Source organism: Furipterus horrens, unplaced genomic scaffold, assembly GCF_987537825.1.
Source record: "Furipterus horrens unplaced genomic scaffold, mFurHor1.1.pri manual_scaffold_9, whole genome shotgun sequence".
Classification (NCBI taxonomy): domain Eukaryota; kingdom Metazoa; phylum Chordata; class Mammalia; order Chiroptera; family Furipteridae; genus Furipterus; species Furipterus horrens.
Genome location: NW_028327179.1, coordinates 43,577,317 through 43,601,993, shown reverse-complemented (window position 1 = coordinate 43,601,993; position 24,677 = coordinate 43,577,317). Strand labels below are relative to the sequence as shown.

The 24,677-nt window shown below is 33.3% G+C and overlaps 1 protein-coding gene across 4 annotated transcripts in view; it reads right to left on the bottom strand.

Moving 5' to 3' along the window:
* CACNA2D1 (calcium voltage-gated channel auxiliary subunit alpha2delta 1) overlaps nucleotides 1-24,677 on the bottom strand; it is a 471,141-nt gene that overhangs the window by 64,152 nt on the left and 382,312 nt on the right. For 2 of the 4 annotated variants that reach the window (XM_090287282.1, XM_090287283.1), the window contains exons 13-19: nucleotides 16,200-16,278; nucleotides 15,329-15,378; nucleotides 13,762-13,851; nucleotides 6,916-6,993; nucleotides 4,969-5,043; nucleotides 4,626-4,700; nucleotides 933-989 (exon numbers count right to left, since the gene is read on the bottom strand). In XM_090287282.1, the coding sequence (XP_090143408.1) occupies nucleotides 933-989; nucleotides 4,626-4,700; nucleotides 4,969-5,043; nucleotides 6,916-6,993; nucleotides 13,762-13,851; nucleotides 15,329-15,378; nucleotides 16,200-16,278 (504 nt within the window). The remainder of the gene's footprint in view (nucleotides 1-932; nucleotides 990-4,625; nucleotides 4,701-4,968; nucleotides 5,044-6,915; nucleotides 6,994-13,761; nucleotides 13,852-15,328; nucleotides 15,379-16,199; nucleotides 16,279-24,677) is intronic. The other 2 variants (XM_090287284.1, XM_090287285.1) reach the window with 1 other exon arrangement.

The window sequence follows — 24,677 nt, the reverse complement described above, 5'->3', positions numbered from 1 at the left end:
CATAGCTCCAGCTAGCCTACTTTAATGTGCTCAGAATGCTTTACCATTATTGCATCATGAGAGTATCCCACCACATATTGCTAGCACAGAAACAGATCAAAATTCAAAATTCAAAGTATGATTTCTACTGAACGCATTTTGTTTTTGCACCATTGTCAGTTGAAAAACTGTAAGTCAAACCATCATAAGTTGGAACCATCTCTTTTATACCACTAACTTTCTTTTCTAAGAAGTAATAAGCTTACATATAAAACCTTACATCATATTGAGCTATTTTTAATATTCTAAATTCTTTTACTAAACTGCAGGAAGTATCCTTTTACATTAATTATTTGTAGGGTGCTTAAAGAAATATGCACACATAGGTAAAGTTTAAATTTTATTGCCAATAGAGAAAAAAATTGCAATTAGTTTGCTAAGCAATAACAATTCATAATGCTTATTTGTAATTTTGGACTGCGTTAATTAGCTAAAGGGAAATTTCTCCAACTTCTAATAGGAAAATATGCTTTTAAAAATTCAAAGATTTTTGGCTTAAATTTTATGGCTTATAGAAACCATCACATCAGAATTGTATTTTAATTCCACTTGCAAGTTAATTTTACAAACAAATTGTTAGGATTACATGGATTTGACACTAATTTCACAATATTTAATAAATTCATTTTTAGAAGCCATCTGATGATTATGCTGATTGTTAACATTATTATGACATAATTTTCTAGCAATTTTTAGTTAGCCAATGCATACCCTCTGCCATCATTAATAACATTTTTGCTCCAGCTTATTGAGAAACGATGCTCATCTTCATCTCATGCTCTGGAAGCTTGATGTCAGGAAAGGCGGCATTAATGATATGCTTTTAGAAAAAGAAGCTTAATTTCAACTCAGATTTAGCATATTTGAAGGCACTGATAACTGCATTCAGTTACCTGAACATTGGGTCTCCTTTTTCTTAAATTAATTGTTGGTATACCTATACCAATAGGCTAAAGCAACAGAAAGATGGTAATTCATCATAGTATATTGGTTCTATCTGATAATCAATTTTGGTCAGATATTTCTTTATCAGAAACAAGTATCACAGAGTTCATGAAGAGTCAATAAATAAAATAAATGTTTAAAAATATGTTCAGTGAGTAAAAACTCTTAAGGTAGTAAGAATATTCAAAAGTTTTTCTAAGTGAAATGACTATTAATATACTCAGTTTTTCTAGGAAAAAAGTGAGGAAATGGGAAGTGAGAAATATGATTTGTCTCAATCAAGTTTTACGCTGATTACAAAAAGAAAAAAAAGAATTTATAGAATTTACATAATTCAAATGTGTTAAAATATAAGTATCATAGAATATTTAAAAAGTCAATTTTAAACCCTTAAAAACTGAGCCTATGTTTTCAGAAGTGATACCAAATGTTGTATCTGTGGAACTCATGGAGAATTCATTCATAACACTATATATTTATTTTTAATATTGACTTCTAAAACATAGAATATGTATGATTTCTTTTATGATAAATATTATTTATTACTGATCAAATGAGATGTCTAATATATATACCTAATCTGATTATTTCGATGGAAAAGAATAAAATGAGTTTTGAAGTAAATCATAATACATAAAATTAGACTTTAACCTTATTAAATAATTATGGGTACTATGGAATACAGTATTCCCTTACTTATCATGGGTATTATGTTCCAGACCCCCCCATGAAATAGGAACCTTACATTTATTCTACACTCTTAAACCTACGTAACTTTAACAACATACGTATACAATACCGCAAAACCTCACGATGTAGCAAAAAATCAGCGATAAGTAATTAAATATAATATTTTTAAAAATATCACGATACAGTGAGGCCGCGATAATGAACCGCGATATAGCAAGGGACTATTGTATAGCATTATTTTCCTTTTTTTTTTAATTGGTAATTGCTGATGAAAGAATTAGAATTAATTTTGTTACTATAACTACTGCTACCATATTGGTCCTTTGTATTTGTCAATTTCTAAAACAGTCGTCTTACACACTATATTATCTTTTTATGACTTTCTTGTATCTATCTATATAGAATACACCATCACCCACAAAATAGATATTATTCATAGAAGTTTTGTTTGTAACAGCAAAAAACTGGGAAGGAGACAGATATTCATGAACAGAGTTGATAAACTGCACTGTCTCAATACTGTGGGTCTTTATAAAGCAGCAGTTTTCAGTTTTACAAGACCCAGTTGTACCTTTTTTATAACCAATATTTTATCATACCCATTCTGCTATCTGTTAAAATAAATTTTCATATATACACACCATTTACAAAAACAGTATTATATCCTTCTACCTGCAAAATGACAGAAAAATAAAAGGAATGTAATTTTGAAAAATACTATATTTCTGAATAAATAAATGTTTGGTGTGATGATATTAACAGGTATAACTATTTACTTGCTTACACCTGCATGTAATAAGTTGAGACCTAAAAGATGTAAGAAGAGTCATACCATATTGTTGACATTTTCCTTTGTAGGATATTTTGAAATAAAGACCAAATAGGTATTGATAGGCATATGTAGAATTACCATGAATGTGACAGCTATAAGAACAGATTGGTAAGTGTTTTGTATTATGTCTTGAATGCCTTCAGTGGAGTTGCTAATTTTTTGAATTGGTTATAACTTTGTAAAGATATGAATAAAATCAAGCATACTTTCCCCTTGAAAAACAGAGAAATCATAATGTTTAACATGTTAATGATGAGAATTCACAAGTATGAATCTCAGAAAAAATACACTGATTGTTCAATAATATTTATTGGTAGAGGTTCCTAAAATAGTATTTTTCTAAATGTTCTGTTGCATACTTGCTTTTAATAATCTCATATAAAGGTAAGAAAAATGAATATAATTCTGAAAAACAAACTACCTGGCATACCTGGTCTATAATAAGGATTTTTATGGAATTTATATGTTCTTTGTAATTTTATGAATTTTTGTAAATTAAGTCCTAATATGAGCCACATATATGTTAGTCATTCAAATAGTAATAAAATATTGTCTACATAAGTATTAGTTATTAGTAGAAGAATAGAGAAAAGAGAAAATATTTTTCAAATTATTAGGTCTAATTGATGAATTTTTATGTATACTTTATATGTACGTCATTCACATTATTATTTTTTTATTAGTTTGCCTATGATATATTTCATTTAGTTCCTTTTGGGGAATGAATTAAGACCTGCAATCATAAAAATAGGGGTGCTTCAGCACTTTACTTGTTATTGCTTTTACATCACTTCAGATATGGTAACATAATTTAAAATAGACTTGATATATAAAAACCAAAAGTATGTCACAATTTTTAAAATCTTACAAAGATGAAAATGTTCAACTATACAAAATCATAGACTGTTTAGCCACTCATAAATAACTCTATTAAGATGAATTTAATATGACATGTTTATAAAGATCTATGATAAGACTAATAATCATGTGAAGAATGTCTATAACATACATAATAAAATGACTTAAAAAATGATGTGGGGTGATCAGCAGCTACATTTAATTGCAAATATTTAGATCATGACAAACTATATGGTATTAAGTTCCAAAGTGATAAAAATTAAAAGACATTATTATAATCATTTATTATGTTTTTGCATTCAATAACAATGGTTCTTATTATTGACTTGAACAATATTTAAATGACTCAACTTTATGTGTGTATGTGTATGTGCACATAGTTGCATATGTCCTAAAATATCACTAACATTAAATATCTATGACTAGGAAATAGAAAATAGTATGTGCAAGTCTACATATATTTCTCTTTAGCGTGGTTTAAATTATTTTCAGTATCATTGTCAAAGTTAACAACTTGAAAATGCTTATAAAGTACAATTACAAGGTTTTACCAATTTTTCCTAGTAAGTAAGTAAATTTCACCCTATCTGTGAGCACTAATGAAAAGTGAAATAAGCTGGATGAGATATTTAAGAAAATACTTTATATCTTAAAAATATAGACCTAAAGCTTAAGATAAAATAGTCCATCTATGGAATTTTATTACTTCCCAATAACTTGCTGATTAATAAGCGCCTCCCATTTCTGAAGCCCATCCCATGGAGTTTTAATTATTGAATTGTTTACACATTTTTACAAGTCTGTTCAAAAGTAGGAAAAAAACACTCTGGGAGATGAAAGGGAGAGATAATGACAAGAAGAAAAGGGCAATAGAAAATGTGGACTATGCACTGGGGAACATTACTTATATTTATCAAGTTCACACAGGGGTGGGCAGTCTCCTTCACTATCTTACAGCCTTAAGCAAAGTTCCAAGTGGGATGTGTAGAACTCAGGCACAAGTGGTGATAATGGCTGTCTTTAAGATAAGAATGTTGGTTAGCTAACCATAGGATAGCTAAATTGGTAAGAGAAAATGAAAAGTGCTTACGCACTTCCATGTATTATAAACCGTGGTCTTGTCACCTACTAACATTATAGATATAATAATATTCCCTCCTATTTAGTGCTATATAGTGAATTTGCAAATGACAAACTTATTAATAACATTAACCATTAATTTTATAGGACACTAATTACTGTAAACAAATTATATACATACCTTTGGCTGAAGATTTGGATGTAATAAAACATAACCATTAGGATCAATTGCAAAATAATAGCCATTGGGGCACAGCTAGAAACAAACAACATCAACAACAACAACAAAAAAACCATTTAGATAGAGTTTCTGATTTTTAAAAATCTTAAATATACATTTTAAAGCATGAAAAAGGATAGATAACAAAGTATCTTTATTTTTAAGGATCCTTTTAACATTTAGTTCCTTTGCTAATAATATAACTACACATAATTGTGAGAGTTACTTAATGCTTTCTGGGCAAGTTAAATTAGTACAGAGTTTTAAAATAGAAAAGATATCAAAAGAGTAAATTGCATCTTACTGTGAAACGTGGTGTTAGTCTTTTAATATCTTCCAAAGATACATCAACTCCCATCACACCAAGAATCAGCTGGTTCTATAAAGACAGCAAAAAGATAGTGTGTTTTCTACCAAAAATTTACATATTTTCTACATAATTATTATATTATCTATCCCTTTGCTTGACATACTAGCTCAAATTTAATATGCCATATACACATATATATACGCATCGATTTACAATGATTTACAATAATGCTCAGCTTTGACTATTTTCCCACAATTTCATCACTTTAGCTTAAAAAATAAAATCTTGATGGTTGAGGTTAAAAAATTAAAATATATATCAAACATTTTATTGGATACTTCTTGTACTCATTACCCCTAATACTTGGCTTTATTGCTACTGTACAGTCAGCAGTTGTAGCTCTGTGAGTGTGTCTATGTATGTGAGTATAGACTGACTTTGTGGTGGACTATCATTAAGAAACACAAAAATGTCTAACTTAAAAGATTCTGGGCAATATGGAATGAGAAAATTATAGATTTTTGCTGTTGACAGTGTCTGCGTATTTGTAACTATTCTGAAAAGTATATGAGTTTATTTGTAATGCAGTAGCAGAAATCTTCAAAACACCATTTCTTCTTGCTGCTAATTTCCTCTAAATACCAAAGAATGGGCAACATAAATTTCGTTGCAAGTCAGTTGAAAACTGCTATCATAATATTCACAGGACATAAAAATGAAAACAGTTTTAAAATATAAAATCAGAAATTTCTGTTTTAAATAGAATTATATAAATTATAAAATACATTGAAATGTTACAAGAAAGTGATAAAATCCAGTTTATCAGTATTATAAGGACTCTTTAATCTTTCTGTAGGTGCACAGAGAATGAGAAAGTTATGTCAATAACTATGCTGTTTTCCTGTGAACCAGTCCCAGTTTGAGCAAAATCTCAAATTAAATCAATCCCTTATGCAGTCATATGAGGAGATAAAGAATTACTTCTTGGTGAGTTACGATATCATGACCTGAAGATATTTTAAAATGGTATTGGGCCTCCAAAGAGGAATAACCAATGTTTTCTATAGCTACATTATTAAAATAAGGAGCCCAACTGAAATTTATAACTAAACAAATGATGCTGATGTGCAATAGGCTTCATTATATCATAAACTGGAAACAAATGTTCCTCAAATCAAGAATGTCACCCAAACTACAAAATGAAAATTTAGTATCCTCTGGAATTCTTCAATTTTTGGATCAAACTAAAAAATAAGAATGCAACTCTACTTTTAAATCAAAAGTATTTAAAAAATAAGAAATGGAAATTAACAAGTAAAAGATACATATTTTTCAAAACTTTTAGAACTTTAGATGGGTAGCATTTTAGTGCATTGACAATACACCAGTGCTATAGAAATAAATAACTTTTTACAAAACTCAAGTATTTTTCCTGAACCTTAAAAGGTAGAAATAAATAAAGAAAGAAAACTATTCATTTAAATCAGATTCTTCAATTACATGATGAGTAAAAAAACAATTGTTAGAACAGGAGTTGGAGGAGAAATTACTCATTACATATACCTACAAACATTTAGTACAAATATTACCATAATTTTGTCTGGATTATGTTTCTGAAATCCACAAATGTCATAGATGCATTTAAAAATGTGCACACAATAGTACTGCCCTTTTATCACACAATAACTCCCTGAGTCTGAACTTGTGTTTTCATCAGGTCACGCTTAAACAGACTGAAGTTGAATCTTATCTTTGGGGAAACTCAGAACTTGACCTGTATTTCCTTTTTCCCAGGTAGTTATCACATAAGCAGCTGTTGCCTCTTACTTATGATGCACAGGCAGTTATACTGTATGTACTTCCTTACAGAAATATCCACACTGAGCTTCAAAGTCATAGTTTATCATTTATTATTACTAATTTTATCAATTAACTTTTAACCTTTAAGTTTGTCTTATTTTCAACTTGGCCGGTTATATTGAAGACCGGAAGAGTTCCAGTAATGACAAGTCCCAGTTCCTAGAACAGATTCAGAGAAAAAAGGCAAATTAAAATTACAATTTAAAGTCCATTACGCTGCACTGGTCTTTGATATCTTACACTGCATTTTATAAAGAGCTGTAAAAAACTAGTAATAGAAATAATTAAGATCTATTCAACAGTTATTGAAGATTGAAACACCTAAAATATAATTCTACAAGAGCATTGCAAATAACTTATAAATTTTAAAAATCAACTAACACTACACATTGCAGTGTGTCTCTCCACCCTTTTGTTTACAGTTAGAGTTCACCTACCATCATAGGACTCCATGAGCCGAGTGATACTAAAATGTCCTGTACTACAAATAATTTCTTTACCTCCCTTTGTTGTAGCTTCATTCTTAGTTTTTTTTCATGCCCAAGCACAAGGCTTCATGCTAAATCACAAATATGTACCAGAATAACATTATGAGTTGAAGAAATATGTTATTGATACTGCATTTCTGGAATATTTTTGGTAAGCACTGTGGGGATTGCCTGAGAAAGTGGGGCATGCTGGGTGGAGGAGGACAAAGTGGGAAAAATTGGGAAAATTGTAATTGCATAATCAATAACATATAACTGAAAAAATAAAGAAGCAATATTGCTCCTAAATACCCTCCAAAATAAAGAGTAGTTTTTGACAAAACAAAATAATGTAGAAAAAAGAAAAACCTCAGGTGTCAATTATGAAAAACCAGTAATGAAGCAGTTACTATAACAATAATAAATGAATAAGTAGATAATGTTAGATATTAAATAAATCCATGGATTAGTCCAAATGAACTAATTTTCAAGTCAGAGGTTGCATTTTCTTTATTACTGTCATCTGGAGCATATATATTACACACACACACACACACACACACACACACACACAGGTGGCCATAAAGTTCATTTGTTTTTTTCCATAAGTTGGCTGCAATAGTGCTTAGATGTCTTTAACTTCATCCAGAACAATTTTGTTAGGTTGTGTAATGACAGCTTTCATATCAACATGCATTAAGAAAAAAAATCACAATTGGCAAATTTTTGTGTAGCCATTTTAATATTGAAAATGGAAGAAGATAAGCAACAATTTCAGCATAGTATGTCTTATTATTTCAAGATAGGAAAAATACAACTGAAATGAAAAAAGATTTGTGCAGTGTAGGCAGTGTATGGAGAAGATGCTGTGACTGATCAAATGAGTCAGAAGTGGTTTGTGAAATTTCATGCTGGAGATTCCTCGCTGTATGATGCTGACACTCCAAGGTTGGGCAGAATGGTTGAGGTTGATAGTGGTCAAATTGAGACACTAATTGAGGACAATCAATGTTATACCATGCAGGAGATAGCCAACAACTCAAAATATCTAAATCAATAAATGAAAATGAAAATGAAAAACGTATCCTTTATTTAATGGAAAAAACTAAACAGACTTCTGGCCAACTCAATATATATCACCACTATTTCATGTCAAACATCATTTTTAACGAAGTCACTTTGTAAATAATTTAAAAATTGCTCAACGATGTTAGTGAAAAATATTAGTGAATCTACTTGTGAATAATAATCCTAAATCCAAATCTCACAACCTGTGTTCTAATTCCAGAAACAGCATAGTGTCATGGAGAAAAAGTCTCAGGCTCTGATTTAGAACTGTGCATGTGGGAAATGCCAAAACAATGGAAACTGAATCCAGTGAAGAATGACAATCATAGAGGCTTTAACAGAAAAAGATAGCAAATTTGGGGGGACAAATAATATTAGGAAAACAAGTACATATAGTTGGGTAAGTAATGATACACACATTAGCTAAGTCGTCGTCGGCAGCCGTCCGTCTCGAGAGACGATGGTGTAGCTTCTTAAGAGTCTATCTGCACCGCTGAGGATGGCTGTGCAGTCCAACTCGGGAGTGACACCGTATCTGTCTCCTCCCGTGTTGAATCGACATCTTGTGATGACGCTGGAGTGTCCTCTCCAGTGAAGCTGAAGCTACAGAGCCTGGGCAGGGTGATATGGAGGGTCTACTGTTGCCCATGCAGCAGACCCCCCCTCTCTTCGCAGCTGAAGGGTCCAAGGGAAAGACGGAGTCAATACAGCTTGGCTTCAGGTGCGCCGCAGGAGTTGCCGGTGTTGACTACAACGTCAAACCGCCTTAGGGACTCCGGCTCCGGATTTTCTGTCGGGGTTTACTCCCTTAGCCTTTCCCCTGAAGAGGTATGCCGCAAGGCAGCGGAGGTTTTTTGGAGTCAGAGTTTTCCTTCTCTGATATTAGCTAAGTAACCCTAAGCAAAACATTTGACAATGAAAACATCCTTAATAAAATATGCAAACGAATATTCACAATGAAAATGTTTCACCTCAATAAAATCAAGATCACAGACCATTCATAAAACTAGTACCCAAAGGTATTTCACTGGAGACTCCTTTTGGCAAACTTTCTATTAAGTTATAATACATATTCATAGCTTTAAAAAGCATATTGCATTGATTATGCTATTTCAGTTGTCCTGATTTTCCCCTTTGCCCCCTTCCACCCAGAATCCCCCACTCCTTCAGGCAAATCCCACACAATTGTTCACGTCTGTGGGTCATGCCTTTAAGTTCCTGGCTACTTCATATCCTATACTCTACTTCACATTCCCATAGCTATTCTGTAACTACCTATTCGTACTTCTTAATCCCCTCATCCCTTCAGCCATTATCACATACACCCCTCCCATCTGGCAATCATCAAAATGCTCTCTGTATCCATAATTCTCTCTGTTCTTCTTGTTTGTTTTTTAGATTCAATTGTTGATAGATTTGTATTTTTTGTCATTTTATTGTTCATAGTTTCGATCTTTTTCTTACATCAGTCCCTTTAACATTTCATATCATAATGGTTTGATGATGATGAACTCCTCTAGTTTTTTCTTTTCTGGGAAACTCTTTATCTGCCCTTTGATTCTAAATAATGGCTTTGCTGGGTAGAGAAATCTTGGTTATAGTTCCTTTGCTTTTCATGATTTTGAATATTTCTTGCCAAGCCCTTCTAGCTTGCAAAGTTTCTTTTGAGAAACTAACTAACAGTCTTATGGGAACTCCCCTGTAGGTAACTCACTGCTTTTCTCTTGCTGACTTTAAGATTCTCTCTTTTTCTTTAACCTTTGGCATTTTAATTATGATGTGTCTTGGAGTGGACCTCTTTGCATCCATCTTATTTGGGACTCTCTGTGCTTTCTGGACTTGCATGTCTATTCACTTCACCATATTAGGTGAGTTTAATTACATTATTTTTTCAAATAAATTTCCAATTTCTTGCTCGTTTCTTCTCCTTCTGGAAACCCTATGATGCGAATGCTAGACCTTTTGAAATTGTCTCAAAGGGTGCATATAGTGTCCTCATTTTTGGAATTCTTTTTCTTCTTGTTGTTCTGATTGGTTGTTTTTGGCTTTCTTATATTCCATATCATTGATTTGATTCTTGGCTTTATCCACTTTACTGTACTTTCCATGTAAATTGTTCTTTATTTCAATTAGTGTATCCTTTGTTTCTGACTGGACCTCTTTTATGCTGCTGAGGTCCTCCCTAAGTTCCTTGAGCATCCTTATAACCAGTGTTTTGAACTCTGCATATGATAGATTGCTTATCTCCATTTCAGTTAGCTCTTTTTCTGCAGTTCTCATTTTTTCTTTCATTTGGGCCATGTTTCTTTGTCTCCTCATTATGGCAGCCTCCCTGTGTTTGTTTCTATATACTAGGTAGAGCTGCTTTGACTCATGTAATGGTAGTGTGGCCAATTGTAGCAGGTGTCCTATAGGATCCAGTGGCATGGCCTCCCCTATCACACAAGTTTGGTACTCAAGGTGCACCCTTCATGTGGACTGAGTACACCCTCCTCTTATAGTTGAGCCTTGATTGCTGATTTACCCAAGCAAGTTAGCTGCAAGGATGGGCTGTGCCACCAACCTCAGACCTCTGTGGAGGATCAGTTGTGCAGGGGCAGGGTGGTGGTGCTCTAACATGATCTGTAGCTGTCCATTGGGTACGCTGGCCCTGGGTTTCCTAAGTGGTGCAGACTAAGGTCAGCCTCCACCAGTGTTTGCCTGGGCCCATCCTGCCTGAGCTATAAGGCAATCTGAGATGGCTGCTACTTGCTGGGCTTGGAGATTCCCAGGCAAAGCAATGTTGTATTTCTAGGGTGCCAGCTGCTAGTGCGGGGTCTGGGATTCATTGAGGCCATCTGTTGCTTGTTTGATAGGATTTAAGAAGTTGTAAAGCATGAGCCAAGATGAGTCATCCATATGGAAAAGCAGCTTGGGTGGGCCCATAATCTGGGTGTGTCAGAGTCTCTGGGGATCTCCAATGCAGGTCAAACAGAGTCAGCCAGGTTGATGGGGTCTCAGATATGGTAACAGCTTGCTGGCTCTGTGAGGGTTGGATTTATAAAAGGGACAAAGGCCTCTGCTCACAGTAATGCCAGACACTTCAGCTTCTCCCTGCATACCATTGGTGCCTTTCAAGCTGCTACCCTGGTGCCTGAGCTCTGAGGGAGTGAGTCTGAGTAGATGAGTCCATGTGTGGGTTCTTTAAGAGGAACTGCTTGAGGGTCCAGCAGTTTCTTCCACTGACTCAAACCCTACTAGGTTTTGCAGTAGAAGTTGTGGGAACTTATCTTCCTGACACTGGAACCCTGGGCTGGACAAACTGGAGTTGGGCTGGGATGCCTCTCTTCTCAGATATCCTTCTTGAATATCCTAATCTGAATTTCCAGAGCTCTTTTTGTTTGCTCATTATATTTATAATATTTTGTCTAGGAATATTTTTACATTTTCCTTCTTAATATAACTGTTACTTTGACCAGCAAATGTTTTGAATCTGCTATGTCTAGAGATTACAAACAAATAATTAGTAATAAAGATTGGTTGCTTTTCATTTTCAAGTCAATAAAAAGAATACTCTGTGTGTTCTTTTTTAAAATTTAGTTTCAGCTTATAGAAGAGCATATTTAGAACAAAAATGTCTTCCTACTGTCATTTGTGCTATCAGTAAGAACCTTACCAACAATGCACACATGTTAGTTAATGAACTTCTGGTCACAGGAAATACAACAGGACATAATTGTTGACTCATCCTATCATACTCTGTACTATGATGGTTTGGGAAAACGAAAAATTTGACCATTCCTTTAGATGACCATGTGACCTTAAATAAATATGTGATGTCAAGAGTGAACACTGGAAAGTAATTTTAACTAGGGCCTGAGGTAAGCAAGCTTCACTTTATCTGTCTTAGCATGCAAGGCTGCTGCTAATAGTGCCTCTTTTTCTTCTAACTTCCTGTATATGTTTATTTTAAAAGAACCAAGTGATAAGTAATTTTAAGTCGTTGCATTTTGCCCTTTGAGTTCATCATTGCATTAGAAAAGTAGAATCAGCATATAACTGACTTTCAAGTAGGAAAAAGGGTTATTGAATCAGCATGCACTATCCAGACCTTAATATTTTGATTCTCTCTAATATATTATATTAGTAAAATTATTAATGAATCTTATTAAGATTAAGCATATGAATAATTCTGAAGCATAATTACTATCTATAACTTTCATATAAGGAAAGTAAAAATTACATTAAAATAAGATTTCTCACAGTCAAGGCCCACCCTGTTGTAATAGGAAAACAATAAATAAATAAATAAATAAATAAATAAATAAATAAATAAATAAAAAGATTTCTCAACTTTAGCCCTATTAACATTTTGAACTGAATGATTCTTTGTTGTTTGTGTGTGGTGGGGGATGAGAAGCTTTTTCGTGCCTCTGAGGATGTTTAGCAGCATCCCTGGCCTTTATCCATTAGATGCTAGTAGCAAACCCTCTCCACCTCAGTCATTGTGCTGGAAATACCTATAGATATTTGCAAGTGACCTTTGAAGGACAAAATCAGCCACATTTGAGAACCACCTCTGTAAAATAAAATGGACTACCTGTACGGAAATTTTAATTGTGTAATGGACAACTTAACATGTTTTGATTCTTTCACACCAGATTTGATCACATCAATGACCTATTTCATCAATATCTGGGGTTGCCCTATGGCAAGAGATTATATATGAAGAAGTGATTAGACTGGTGATGAAGGCAGGATAAGGTTAAAAAGTTTTTAGAGATTTTATTTATTTATTTAGGGGGAGGGGAACGGAAGGAGAAAGAGAAGGAGAGAAACATTAATATGAACCTGCAAACCAGGCATGTGACTCCACTAGGGATCAAACTGGCGATCCTTTGCTTTGCAGGATGACACCCAACCAACTGAGCTACACTGGTCAGGATAAGATAAGGTAGGACTTTTGTCTAAGTGCATGTACTTCTGAGTTTTGGTGGATCTGGCTTGATTTGTGGAGGCTTTACAAACTTCTGCTAGTTGAGATCTGCTTTAAAAATACTTTAAAATTCTTGTTCTAAACCTGTAATAATAGGTACTAATTCACATGACCTTCAAAATTTTTATATAAATATTCAAAAAGTTATTGATATGCTCATAAATTCAAGATTCTCAGTTAGAAATTTTACATTCTCAATGGATCACCTGGACAAGAAAATAACACTTTATATTTGTGGTTCTCTACCACACAAAAGTATAGCTTTATATGTAACTTATGGAAATTATAGTTAAAAAAAAAGGTTTTGATAGAAGGTTTTTTAAAAAGGTTTAATGAAGAGGAAAAGAGAAATGTCACCAACAAAGCAGTCAGCCGTGCGCTGTTATTACACATTTTAGTTGAACAACCACCTCTTACCAGTGCATCCAGGTACACATTTGTCCACTGGACCTGCTTGGCTTTGTCTCCTGCTAAAACCATTGGTCTTCCCAGAACATCCAAATATTCCTATTTGTTAAAAAAAAAGGAGGGGGATTGTTGAAAACTGGGAATGCTGTGTCAAAAAAGTGATCTCCACAGAGGAAAAATTATCTAGAGTTAAAAATGAATATGGAATCAAAATTATTAAAGCAGTAAGGGTGTAATCATTTAATTCCTACTTCAGGTACTCCCTTAATGGTATGTCCATATACTTTGAAGCAACGTTATCTGGATTATATTATTTATACAATATATCTGCCCCAGGTTTTCCTAGTAATAATAAAACATTCTCTTTCTGTGGTAGAGCCAATGATAAGTGAAATACGTTCCTTGTGAATTGTTTTATGTTAATCTAAACTATTTTAGTTTCTGTGATTTACTGGATGGAATTGTACAAATTTGAAATACTAAAGCAGCCATGTATTTTCTTTCATATCACAAAATGTTTGGCGGAAATTCAAAACTACATTTAAACATATCAAAAAATAAATGTGATGCTGTGCCAAATCTAGACATCAGACTCCAATGCAATCACTGTTTTATTTCAACATTCAATGTATTCAGTATTCATTTCCACAAATTCCATGTTATTTATGTTAAATTTTGACTTAGTCTATTTTAAAGACCCTCAGTTATGTTTGAGATTGAGTAATGATTTAAAGAGTAATTTATGAACCCTTAAAAATAATGTACATACATTAATTAACTTAATTGTTTCAATTTATAAAGTTATTTAGGAGGCTTGTTTTCCAATAAATGGCTGTAGAAAGATCATCTCTTTGTTATAAGTTCATTTTAAATAAATAAATATATTTACAGGGGTTGTTTGGGGAAGTATCTAAATTCTGATTAGAACCTTATATAATTTTTCAAGAATAATTATTTTTTAATTTTCTATGTGGTACCTACAGCATGAAAAATCTCATTTAAATTATTTACAGTAATATAAAGCTCAAACAAATGAACAAAGTAGAACCAGAGGCCTGGAAACAAGGAACAGACTAACAGTTACTGAGGGAGTAGGGGAAGAGGGGAAAGAAGGGGAAGGGTCTAGTCCAGGAATTAATGTAAATGACCCATGGACATGGACAATGGGGTGGGGCTTCACTGTAGGGGGGGAGGTAGGCAGGGCAGGGGAGAGCAGTGGGGGAAAGATGGGACAACTGTAATTGAAAAAAACAATAAAAAATGGAAAAAATAAAATAAAATAAAGTTCAAATGACATGAGATAAGGTAATTTTGATTTTATTTATTTTGTATGATGTTTTTCACATCTGAGAAGAACAATATATTTATATATAAGGATGTTGGAAAACACTGGGAACATTTTTGAAATGAGAACAAATACATTGCCATATTACTCATCATTTTGTTACAAATGTAACATTATGTGTAAATAATAAAATATTTTCATTTTTACCTATTTTCTGCATATTGCACATATATAAAGCAGAAAATATATTACAACTAAAAAATAATTCAATTAAGTGTTTAAAAACCATACCTGAGTATTGATTCTTATTGCTCCAATGGAAGGAATTTCATAATAATAACCTGAAACATATATACACATATTTATGAAAATATAATAAAAGGTCACACTATTTTTTATGACTTTGTGAAAAAGCATATTTCATCCTAATTGTGCAAACACTAAAATATTAATACCACTGGCATATTTTTTAAATGTTTGATTAATGTATATTCAAAACAAATATGAAGTTTATTAGAAATTTTGCTATATTATTTTACATTGTACAAAATAAACATTATTTCCCTTCAAAATGGTAGGATACCTGGTATCATTAAGAGAAATTATTAAAGATGCATGACCATAGTATCTAATAATTATACTTATTTAAATATTTGCCTAGATATAATTTTCAGAATAAATTTAGGTTATTTTTGCTGCTATGTGATCACTGTTTACAAATAAAATCTTCTATTTTTTGGAGTACAAAAAAAAAACATGGGTTTATTACACAAAATATGAATTATTTAGAATGTATAAAATACATTTTTATAAAACCAATAAGTTAACCAGATATGTACATGTCACCCTTTCTTTTGTCTAAGTTTTATGTAATTCAGGTATTCTTTCATTCTTGCTTTTTATGTAAGATTATATTTTATAAGACTCATTAAGCATCATTCAATAAAATATATCCTTTTATGAATTTACAATATGATCTGTCTGGAGTTTTATATAATGTAACATAAAGTTTGTTGTGCTGTGTGTTTCTCACCATCTTATTCTTGCCTCGATTCCTATAAAAATTAGCTACAACTTTAGGTTATTTTAAATAATATGTAGAATTTACAACTACCAAATTATTTTTTCTCTAATAAAATGTGGTCAAGAAAAAAGATGTTACCTTTATTTTCACAGGCCATCCACTGAATAGGTCCTCTGTCATAATTATGTTGACCAACTGAAAATGTGAATACACGTACCTGGTGAATTGAAAAATAGGCATTTGTTAGGCTGCATACTATTTAATTGAACTGCACAAAAAAATAGCTAAAGTAAAAAAGAGTGAATGAGTAAAAGCATGTTTTTCAGTTGATTAATGTGACAAGCAAAACTGAGATCAGTAAAGTATTCTGGAAGGCAACAGAGGGAAAAATATGACCACAGACATCAGTTACTCCATTTAAAGTAGTACTTAGGTGCTTTGCACCATTCCCAGGTCCTATGGCAGGAACATGACTAAGGGTTCATTATAGAAATAATATCTTTCAGGTCAAATCTAAGTCCACCTGTTTTACCTGGTTAAAACATATTATCCATATATCTAGTCATTGCATAAGAGAAAACTTTTCTATTTAAGGTAAGTGGTTATAAAAATGTGTTCATAAGGGAGGTCATTATGCTTTTAGTTCCTTTAAGCTCCTGGGATTTTTAAAGAAAATCAAAATAGTTTCTAACATTCTATAAAATATGCTGACATTTAAAAATTTAATTGAGATGGTTCTTAAATTATAGTAATTTAAATGTTTACTGGAAGTCATAAAATTTAAATGATATTTTAAAATATAGAGGATAAATTTAATGATGTTAACAAGTATTTAGTAAAGTGGCTATTTAACACATAGTTTTACCAATTTAGAAATCTAAAATGAACAGTCTAAGTTCCACATTTTAGCTTTTTCTAAAGATAAACATGGAGAAAATCACTTGTCCATGATTTCATGTTCTGGTTTCAACTATTATGCTAAGAGCTTTTCCCTACTTCATGTCGATTGTTTGAATTGACGTTTTCTAATTGTTTCATCTGTTTCATCTTTTCCACATGATTGCAGAGCACAAATCTCAAAAGAGATTTCACATCTGTTCTCTGCTTTCTTTCATCTTGGCCACACAGAAATCACATTATAACAATCCCTGTCTCGAAATGTACATTGGGGATGTTGCTGTTTCACTTGTAAAGTTTTATGTGAGCAACCCTTAAGTTGTCAATGTTTATCTTAGCTAGTTATATAAAGAGCCATTTGGTGGTCACAGCTGAGTTTTAATCACCTTAAGTTGCAAGAATAATGACTGATTCTAGGTTAACAGAAGTTAGAGACTAGTGACATCTCTCTTTCTCTCTCAAAATGCAACAGTTTGATTTTCTTAAATTCTTCATTTCAGTCATATTTTTAGGCTGTCTATATATTAATGGAGTGTTACTGCTTATATAGTTGAACCTACTTCTAAATGGAAATACTTTTATAAAACAGGTTGGCCATCCTATTGATAATTCAATTTAACTGCCATACCCTAAAGAACTGTTGCATGAATTCAGGTCAGGGAAAAAATCCAGATGCTCCAGAATGCACTTGGGGATCACCTTCATAATTAACATTGGAAAGCATGTCTCCAATTCTCAACTTAAAGCATTGAGTTCTCTAGTTGTTCCTGTTCCCAAAACAGTGTTCTAGTGAAATATTTTGCATAAAATGCTTTTCAGTAAAAGAAATAAATGACAGTGGAAAAAATTACACTAAAGATTAAATCAAAAACAAAAGAAAAACAGCTAATATGTCTTTGAAAGGCAAGCATTTCTAATAACATAGAGGCTACACTTAGACACACCATGTCATTGTTTTGATGGATGTTATTCATCAAGTATTTCAAATAAATGCTTAAATCAGTCAGAAAACATACTAGTTTAAAAAAAAAAAAAAAAAAAGCTTGTCGATTTGCTTTACTACAGAAGCTGTACCTAACCCCAATGGAGTCCTCAGAAGTCCAAATTAAGAAACTCAGGATCAGGGCTGGGTGTGGAATTGTACAATCTATCACAACTATAATTTCATAAAATTTAAAAAGATATTCATTTCCCCTCTTTGTTCATTTTCCACATATGCCCTTGATTATTTGAACATGTTACATTAATGGAATGAATCATTCCCATATAACAAGTGTATTATATGTACTCTTTTCTCAATTTATTTGTAATACTGATCCTGCCCCTGGCTGGTTTGGCTCAGTGGATTGAGCGTCGGCCTGCGAGCTAAGTGTCGCTGGTTCGATCTTCCAGTCAGGGCACATCAGAGAAGGAAAACTCTGACTCCAAAAAACCTCCGCTGCCTTGCGGCATACCTCTTCAGGGGAAAGGCTAAGGGAGTAAACCCCGACAGAAAATCCGGAGCCGGAGTCCCTAAGGCGGTTTGACGTTGTAGTCAACACCGGCAACTCCTGCGGCGCACCTGAAGCCAAGCTGTATTGACTCCGTCTTTCCCTTGGACCCTTCAGCTGCGAAGAGAGGGGGGGTCTGCTGCATGGGCAACAGCAGACCCTCCATATCACCCTGCCCAGGCTCTGTAGCTTCAGCTTCACTGGAGAGGACACTCCAGCGTCATCGCAAGATGTCGATTCAACATGGGAGGAGACAGATACCATGTCACTCCCGAGTTGGACTGCACAACCATTCTCGGTGGTGCAGATAGACTCTTAAGAAGCTACACCATCGTCTCTCGAGACGGACAGCTGCCGATGACGACTGTCAATATTTTTATTTAAAATGTTTTATCTTTATTAAATCATTATATTTTATTTTTCAATTATAGTTTACTTACTACCAACATTTTTAAAGACACTTTTTTTCCTGAAATTTTCTGAACTCTCACTGTTTACTAAAATCTCAAGAATTATGAGTGAAACCTTCTTTTTATAATTTCTGTAACTGCCTTACCATTACAATATTCACAGAATCTTTCTAATATATCTAAGATTCTTATTTTTCTCTCGGTGGATACACATACACACCAAACAGATTCATGTATACGTATATTTAATGATTTTAGAATTTTCTGAAATTTTAAAAATATACATTTTGTTAAAAAATGTTTACTAAGAGTTACTCATGAATTTATATTGCTTATATGATAATATAAAAAATCAACATAAAAATTGTTTCAATCCCAGATGCCATAACAATGTTTATTGTGGATTTCTTTACACATATTAGATACTTATAAAATAAAAATTTTAATTTCATTGACTTCATAAATATGTGCAATACACTTTTTATAGCTGCAAGTACATGAATTAGTGAAATTTAAAAGATGATATTTTACACACTAACTTTCCAGTTGACTTCTAGATGGTATTCCTCCTGTTCCATATTATGTTACTGCCACCCTGTGGAATAATGAACTAACACTAAAATTCCAGTTGCTCAAATCCACAGAGATGATTGCTAACCTCATCTTCTGATGTTTTCCACTTCTTTAAATTTAAAGTTCCTGTATAGCTATAATTTTGAGTACAGGAAAAATAAAGTGATTTCTTGAAATATGCACAATTTAAAAATCCAGGTAAATTACATTCACAAAGATGTGGATTTTTGAGCTCTTTTCTTACTTGTGTATTTGGATGGTCTCACATAAAAACAAATAAAATAACATACAAAATAACTCAATATAGTTAATGGGTAGTCACACAAGTTATATATTTTATCTAACGTTTCAATTAAACAAATTACTTTAAACCAACTACATCAAGACAAACTTAACTTTTGTGGATAAGATTCCTTTACTTATGCCTCTTGGTACATTTATAATCACAACACTAGATTCATGTGACAAATACATACTGGAAACTTTCTGAAATGAACCTAGAAAAGCCGCTACATGTTCTTCAACTAATCTGTGTGATTTTTAAAAAATCCTCATCCAAGGATTTATTTGATTTTCGAGAGGAAGAAAGAGAGATAGAGAGAAACACTGATGTGAGAAAGAAACATTGATTGTTGCCTCCCACACATGCCCTGATGTAGGATTGAGTCCTGACTGGAAATGGAACCTGTGACCTTTTTGGTGTCCAGGATTATGCTCCAACCAAATGAATCACTCAACAATGGCTCATGTTTCAAAATGTTCACTTCCATGAGGTTTGTATATGAGACATATATAGTCATAGATGGTGTTACAAAATATTTTGCATAATGCTGGAACCCAGATCCTTAACAAACAATATGAGAAGGTAGTATGAATAAACATTGGATTAGGTTAAAACAGTTCCAAGATTGCACTCTTTTACCTATTGTATCTAATGTAGTACTTTATACATAAATAGAAATAAATAGTTGTTAAATGAGAAGAAGCCCATGGACAAATGAGTGGTCTCAACTTCTTAGCAAAGGTATTTAAGACATATGTCATCTGACAACTAAATTAATTCATTATAATATAGCAGAGCCACAACTGGGCTGGTAGTTGTCTTGCATTTTGTAATTTGGGCAGTCTAATTATGTCATGGTAAATTCTTATTTTTTAATGTTATTCAGACTTGCTCAATGGAGTTAAACTTTTGCAATATACTTAAAGATACTTAGTATACATTGTTATTAATGTACTGTATTAATCCTAGAAAATAAAACAATTTCTCATAATTCTTGACTCATGCTTAGTTATATAAGCATAGTCATCGAAGCAGTAGTAAACTGAGAGCATATTTAATAAAATCAAATGTAAAACAATTAAAAATCAGTCCTTATTAGCCTCACACTTTCATAATTTGGCCTTCAGTTGTTTAAAAAAACAGAGAAATTATAATTCCAATAATATAAAGCAGATTCACCAAGTCTAGCCTACTTGATCAGAGAAAACCTCTAATTAACAACAAATTTTGTTATTTAAAACATATTACATATTTGTTTCTTATAATACACCAATGATTTATAACCTTATCCTACAGTTCTGGACTTTTGTTAATCTGTTTTTTTATTTTGTTTTGTTTGTTGAAGACCAAAATAGTTGTCAATTAAGATTTCTCCAAAGCCACAGGGTCAACCTATTTTAGAAAGCCATAGGAATTTCTTGTTTCCCAGCAGAACAGTTACTGGAAACTGTCACTTCAACAATTATCAGTTACCCAGAGTTCAAGTTTAATTTACAATAGGCAAATCTCCAAGGAATAATGGAAATGAGACTATGAAGAAAGAAAGCCAATAAAACTAAAATAAAAACTTAAGCTATTGAAACATGTTAGAAAAATGATGTCAGAAATGGGCTTTATTAATTTACTATGTGTACTAAAACTTTTGGCATTAAGCCTATAAAAATATAAGATTGGACTGAATATTTTAGAAGAACATTCTACAGTGGTTTCCATAATTCACAAAGATACCAGAATCCAAAGCACTGAATAACCCATATCTCTAGTTTTATAGTATTATGAAATAAATAAAAGTGTCCAAATTCATCTTTCACACTTACTTTATTTTATAAGGCCCCATAATCTGAAAGGTACTTACTTACAGCCTGCCAAATTTTGACAGCTTAGTTTAATCCATCTTAGCCCGTTAAGGCTACGAGGAGCATGTCTCCTAGTGGAGAAACCCTGTTGTCCAATGAGAAGGAAGGCCCCTGAGTGGGCAGATGAGGACTGGCATAGCCACAGAGCTGTCCAGCAGAAGGGGAAGACAAATGGCCAGCACAGCACATTTCACATAGGGTTGTGAAAATTGGACTGTAGATCATTTAAATTCCTAATTCTGTCACTTAGTAGCTATAAGACTTTCAACAAGTTACTTAACTTCTCAAATTTTGGTTTTCTTATTTCCAAAATGGAGATGAGGGTGACTGTAATAAAAATATTTTTATCATATGATTAATCCAGTTGAAAATGAAATAATACATGTAAAGCATTTATTATACAGAAAATTATAAGTTTTATAAATATTAACTATGGTAACAAAGAGGATGATTATGACAATTTTGAAAACAATGACGATGATGACCCCAATGTCTTTTATAGTCAAACTACCCGAATTCAATGAGGTAACATTTTCCATTAGTGGCACATTAGTCTTTCATGTCTCAGAAGGAACTTAAGTCAAAACAATACCTTAATAGATAAACAAATCTGGCTCACTCTATTAACATTAACCGTAAGCTCTAAAGAAAAGTCTAATAATGTCTAAATGTCATTTGTCCATATGAAATATATCTATGTGAAATTTCCAAGGGTCTAACAGAAGCAGGAATTTAATTGATGTTTGTTGGATTTGCTAAAGTAACAATATAAAACAACTTAGAAAACAAAATACAATAGTCATCTAGGCTATACATGATCTTAAAAAAACAAGCTGATATTTCTCTCACATGCCTTACATGTGAGTGCATAACCTAGATACATGCCTTAGGATTATGTTGTTGTTTTTAATTTATTAGCAAGTATAATGAGTCACTTCACATTATCAAATTATAAGAAGAGATTTTGAGTTGTGCTTCTCTCTGGCTTCATTTATAGCACTTAATAAAGAAAGAATAAGGACTTCTGGCCAAGATGGAGGCATAGACAGAAACGCTGTGTCTCCCTCCACAACTAAGAAGGAATACAACTACCTCAAAACTAGAAACAACCAGAAATTTCAGAAAATCAAACTGCATGGAAATCCAACAAACAAAGATATAGAGAAGAAATACTCATCCAGACAGGTAGGAGGGGCGGGGCCAGGGTGGAGAATATGCAGCAGCAGGCCGGTGGAAAACACAGTTACACATTTTAAAAAGTCAGGAGGGACACCTGAAGAGCATAACCAGCTCCTCACACCGTGAAGCTCACTGTCCCAGCACCAGGGAAAAATCAAGCTTCATTGTTTCTGACTGTGCAAACTAGTATGGGTTGGGGCTAAGGAAGAAACTGCTGTTATCTCAGCAGAGTCCACTTGTTTAAAGGGCCCCCACAGTCCTAGAACACCTGCAGACCCACCCACTCTGGGAACAACAGCCAGGGCAACAGCTAGAGAGGCACCAGTCCCATATGGAAGTGGGAGAAGTGCCTGGAAAAGGGGTGATTGCTAGGCAAGTGGCATTGTTCCCTCTCAGACCTGTCCCTCACATACAGAGCCACAACGTGGTGAAACAGGTCACTCTACTAATCAATCCCTAAGCCTCCATCCCTTACAATGTAACAGGAGCAACAGCTCTACCTAAGACACAGAGGCAAACAAACACAGGAGCCTGTCAGAATGAGGAGACAGAGAAGTATGGCCCAAAATAGGGAATGGATCAAGGTTTCAGTGGGAGAACTAAGTGATGAGGAGATAGCCAACATAACAGATGTAGAGTTCCAAACACTGGTGATAAAGATGCTCACAGTCTTGACAGATATGCTTGAGTACCGCAAATGCATAAGAGAAGAAGTGAAGGCTATGCTAAATGAAACAAAGGAAAATCCACACTAAACCAATGGTGAAGGAAAGAAAATTGAGGTTCAAATCAATGATTTGGAACATAAGGAAGAAAAAAACAGTCAACCAGTGCAGAACGAGGAAACAAAAATTGAAAAAAAAATGAGGAGAGGCTTGGAAACTTCTGGGACATATTTAAACATGCCAACATCCGAATCATGGAAGTGCCAGAAGGAGAAGAGGAAGAGCAAGAAATTGAAAACTTATGTGAAAAAATAATGGAGGAAAAATTCCCAAATTTTGTGAAGGAATAGACATACAAGTACAGGAAGCACAGAGAGTCCCAAACAAGCTAGACCCAAAGAGTACCACACCAAGACACATCATAATTAAAATGCCAAAGGTTAAAGATAAAGAGAAAATCCTAAAAGCAGCAAGAGAGAAGCAGAGAGTTGCCTACAAAGGGGTGCCTATAAGACTCTCAGCTGCTTTCTTAAAAGAAACTTTGCAGGCAAGAAGGGACTAGCAAGAAGTATTCAATGTGATGAAAAGCAAGGATCTACAACCAAGATTACTCTATCCAGCAAAACTATCATTTGGAATGGAAGGGCAGATGAAGTGCTTCCCAGACAAGGTAAAGTTAAACAAATTCATCATCATCAAGCCATTATTATATGAAATGTCAAAGGGACTTACTTAAGAAAAAGAAGATCAAAATTATGAACACTAAAATGAAAACAAACTCACAACTATCAACAACTGAATCTAAAAAATAATAACAAAATCCAATGAAGCAAACCAGAATAGGAACAGAATCATAGGTATGGGGATCATTTGGAGGGTTATCAGCTGGGAGGGGGAGAAATGGAGAAATGGTGCAGGGATTAAGCAGCATAATTGGTTGGTATAAAATAGACAGGGAAGTTAAGAATAATATAGGAAAGGGTGAAGCCAAAGAATTTATGAGCACGACCCATGGACATGAATTAAGGGGTGTGGGATTGCTGGAGGGAAGGGATACTGGGCAGAGGGGAGCAAAGGGGAAAAAATTTAGAACTACTGTAACAACATAATCAATAAAATATACTTAAAGAGAAAAGAAAATAAGCTATGGGTACATTGCATTTCCAAGCAATTTGTAGCTCTGCAAAGACTACTGTCAGATGAGATATCAGAAAATAAGCAATATAATGATTTATTTCAAATGTTAGTTTGAGTAATGTGAAA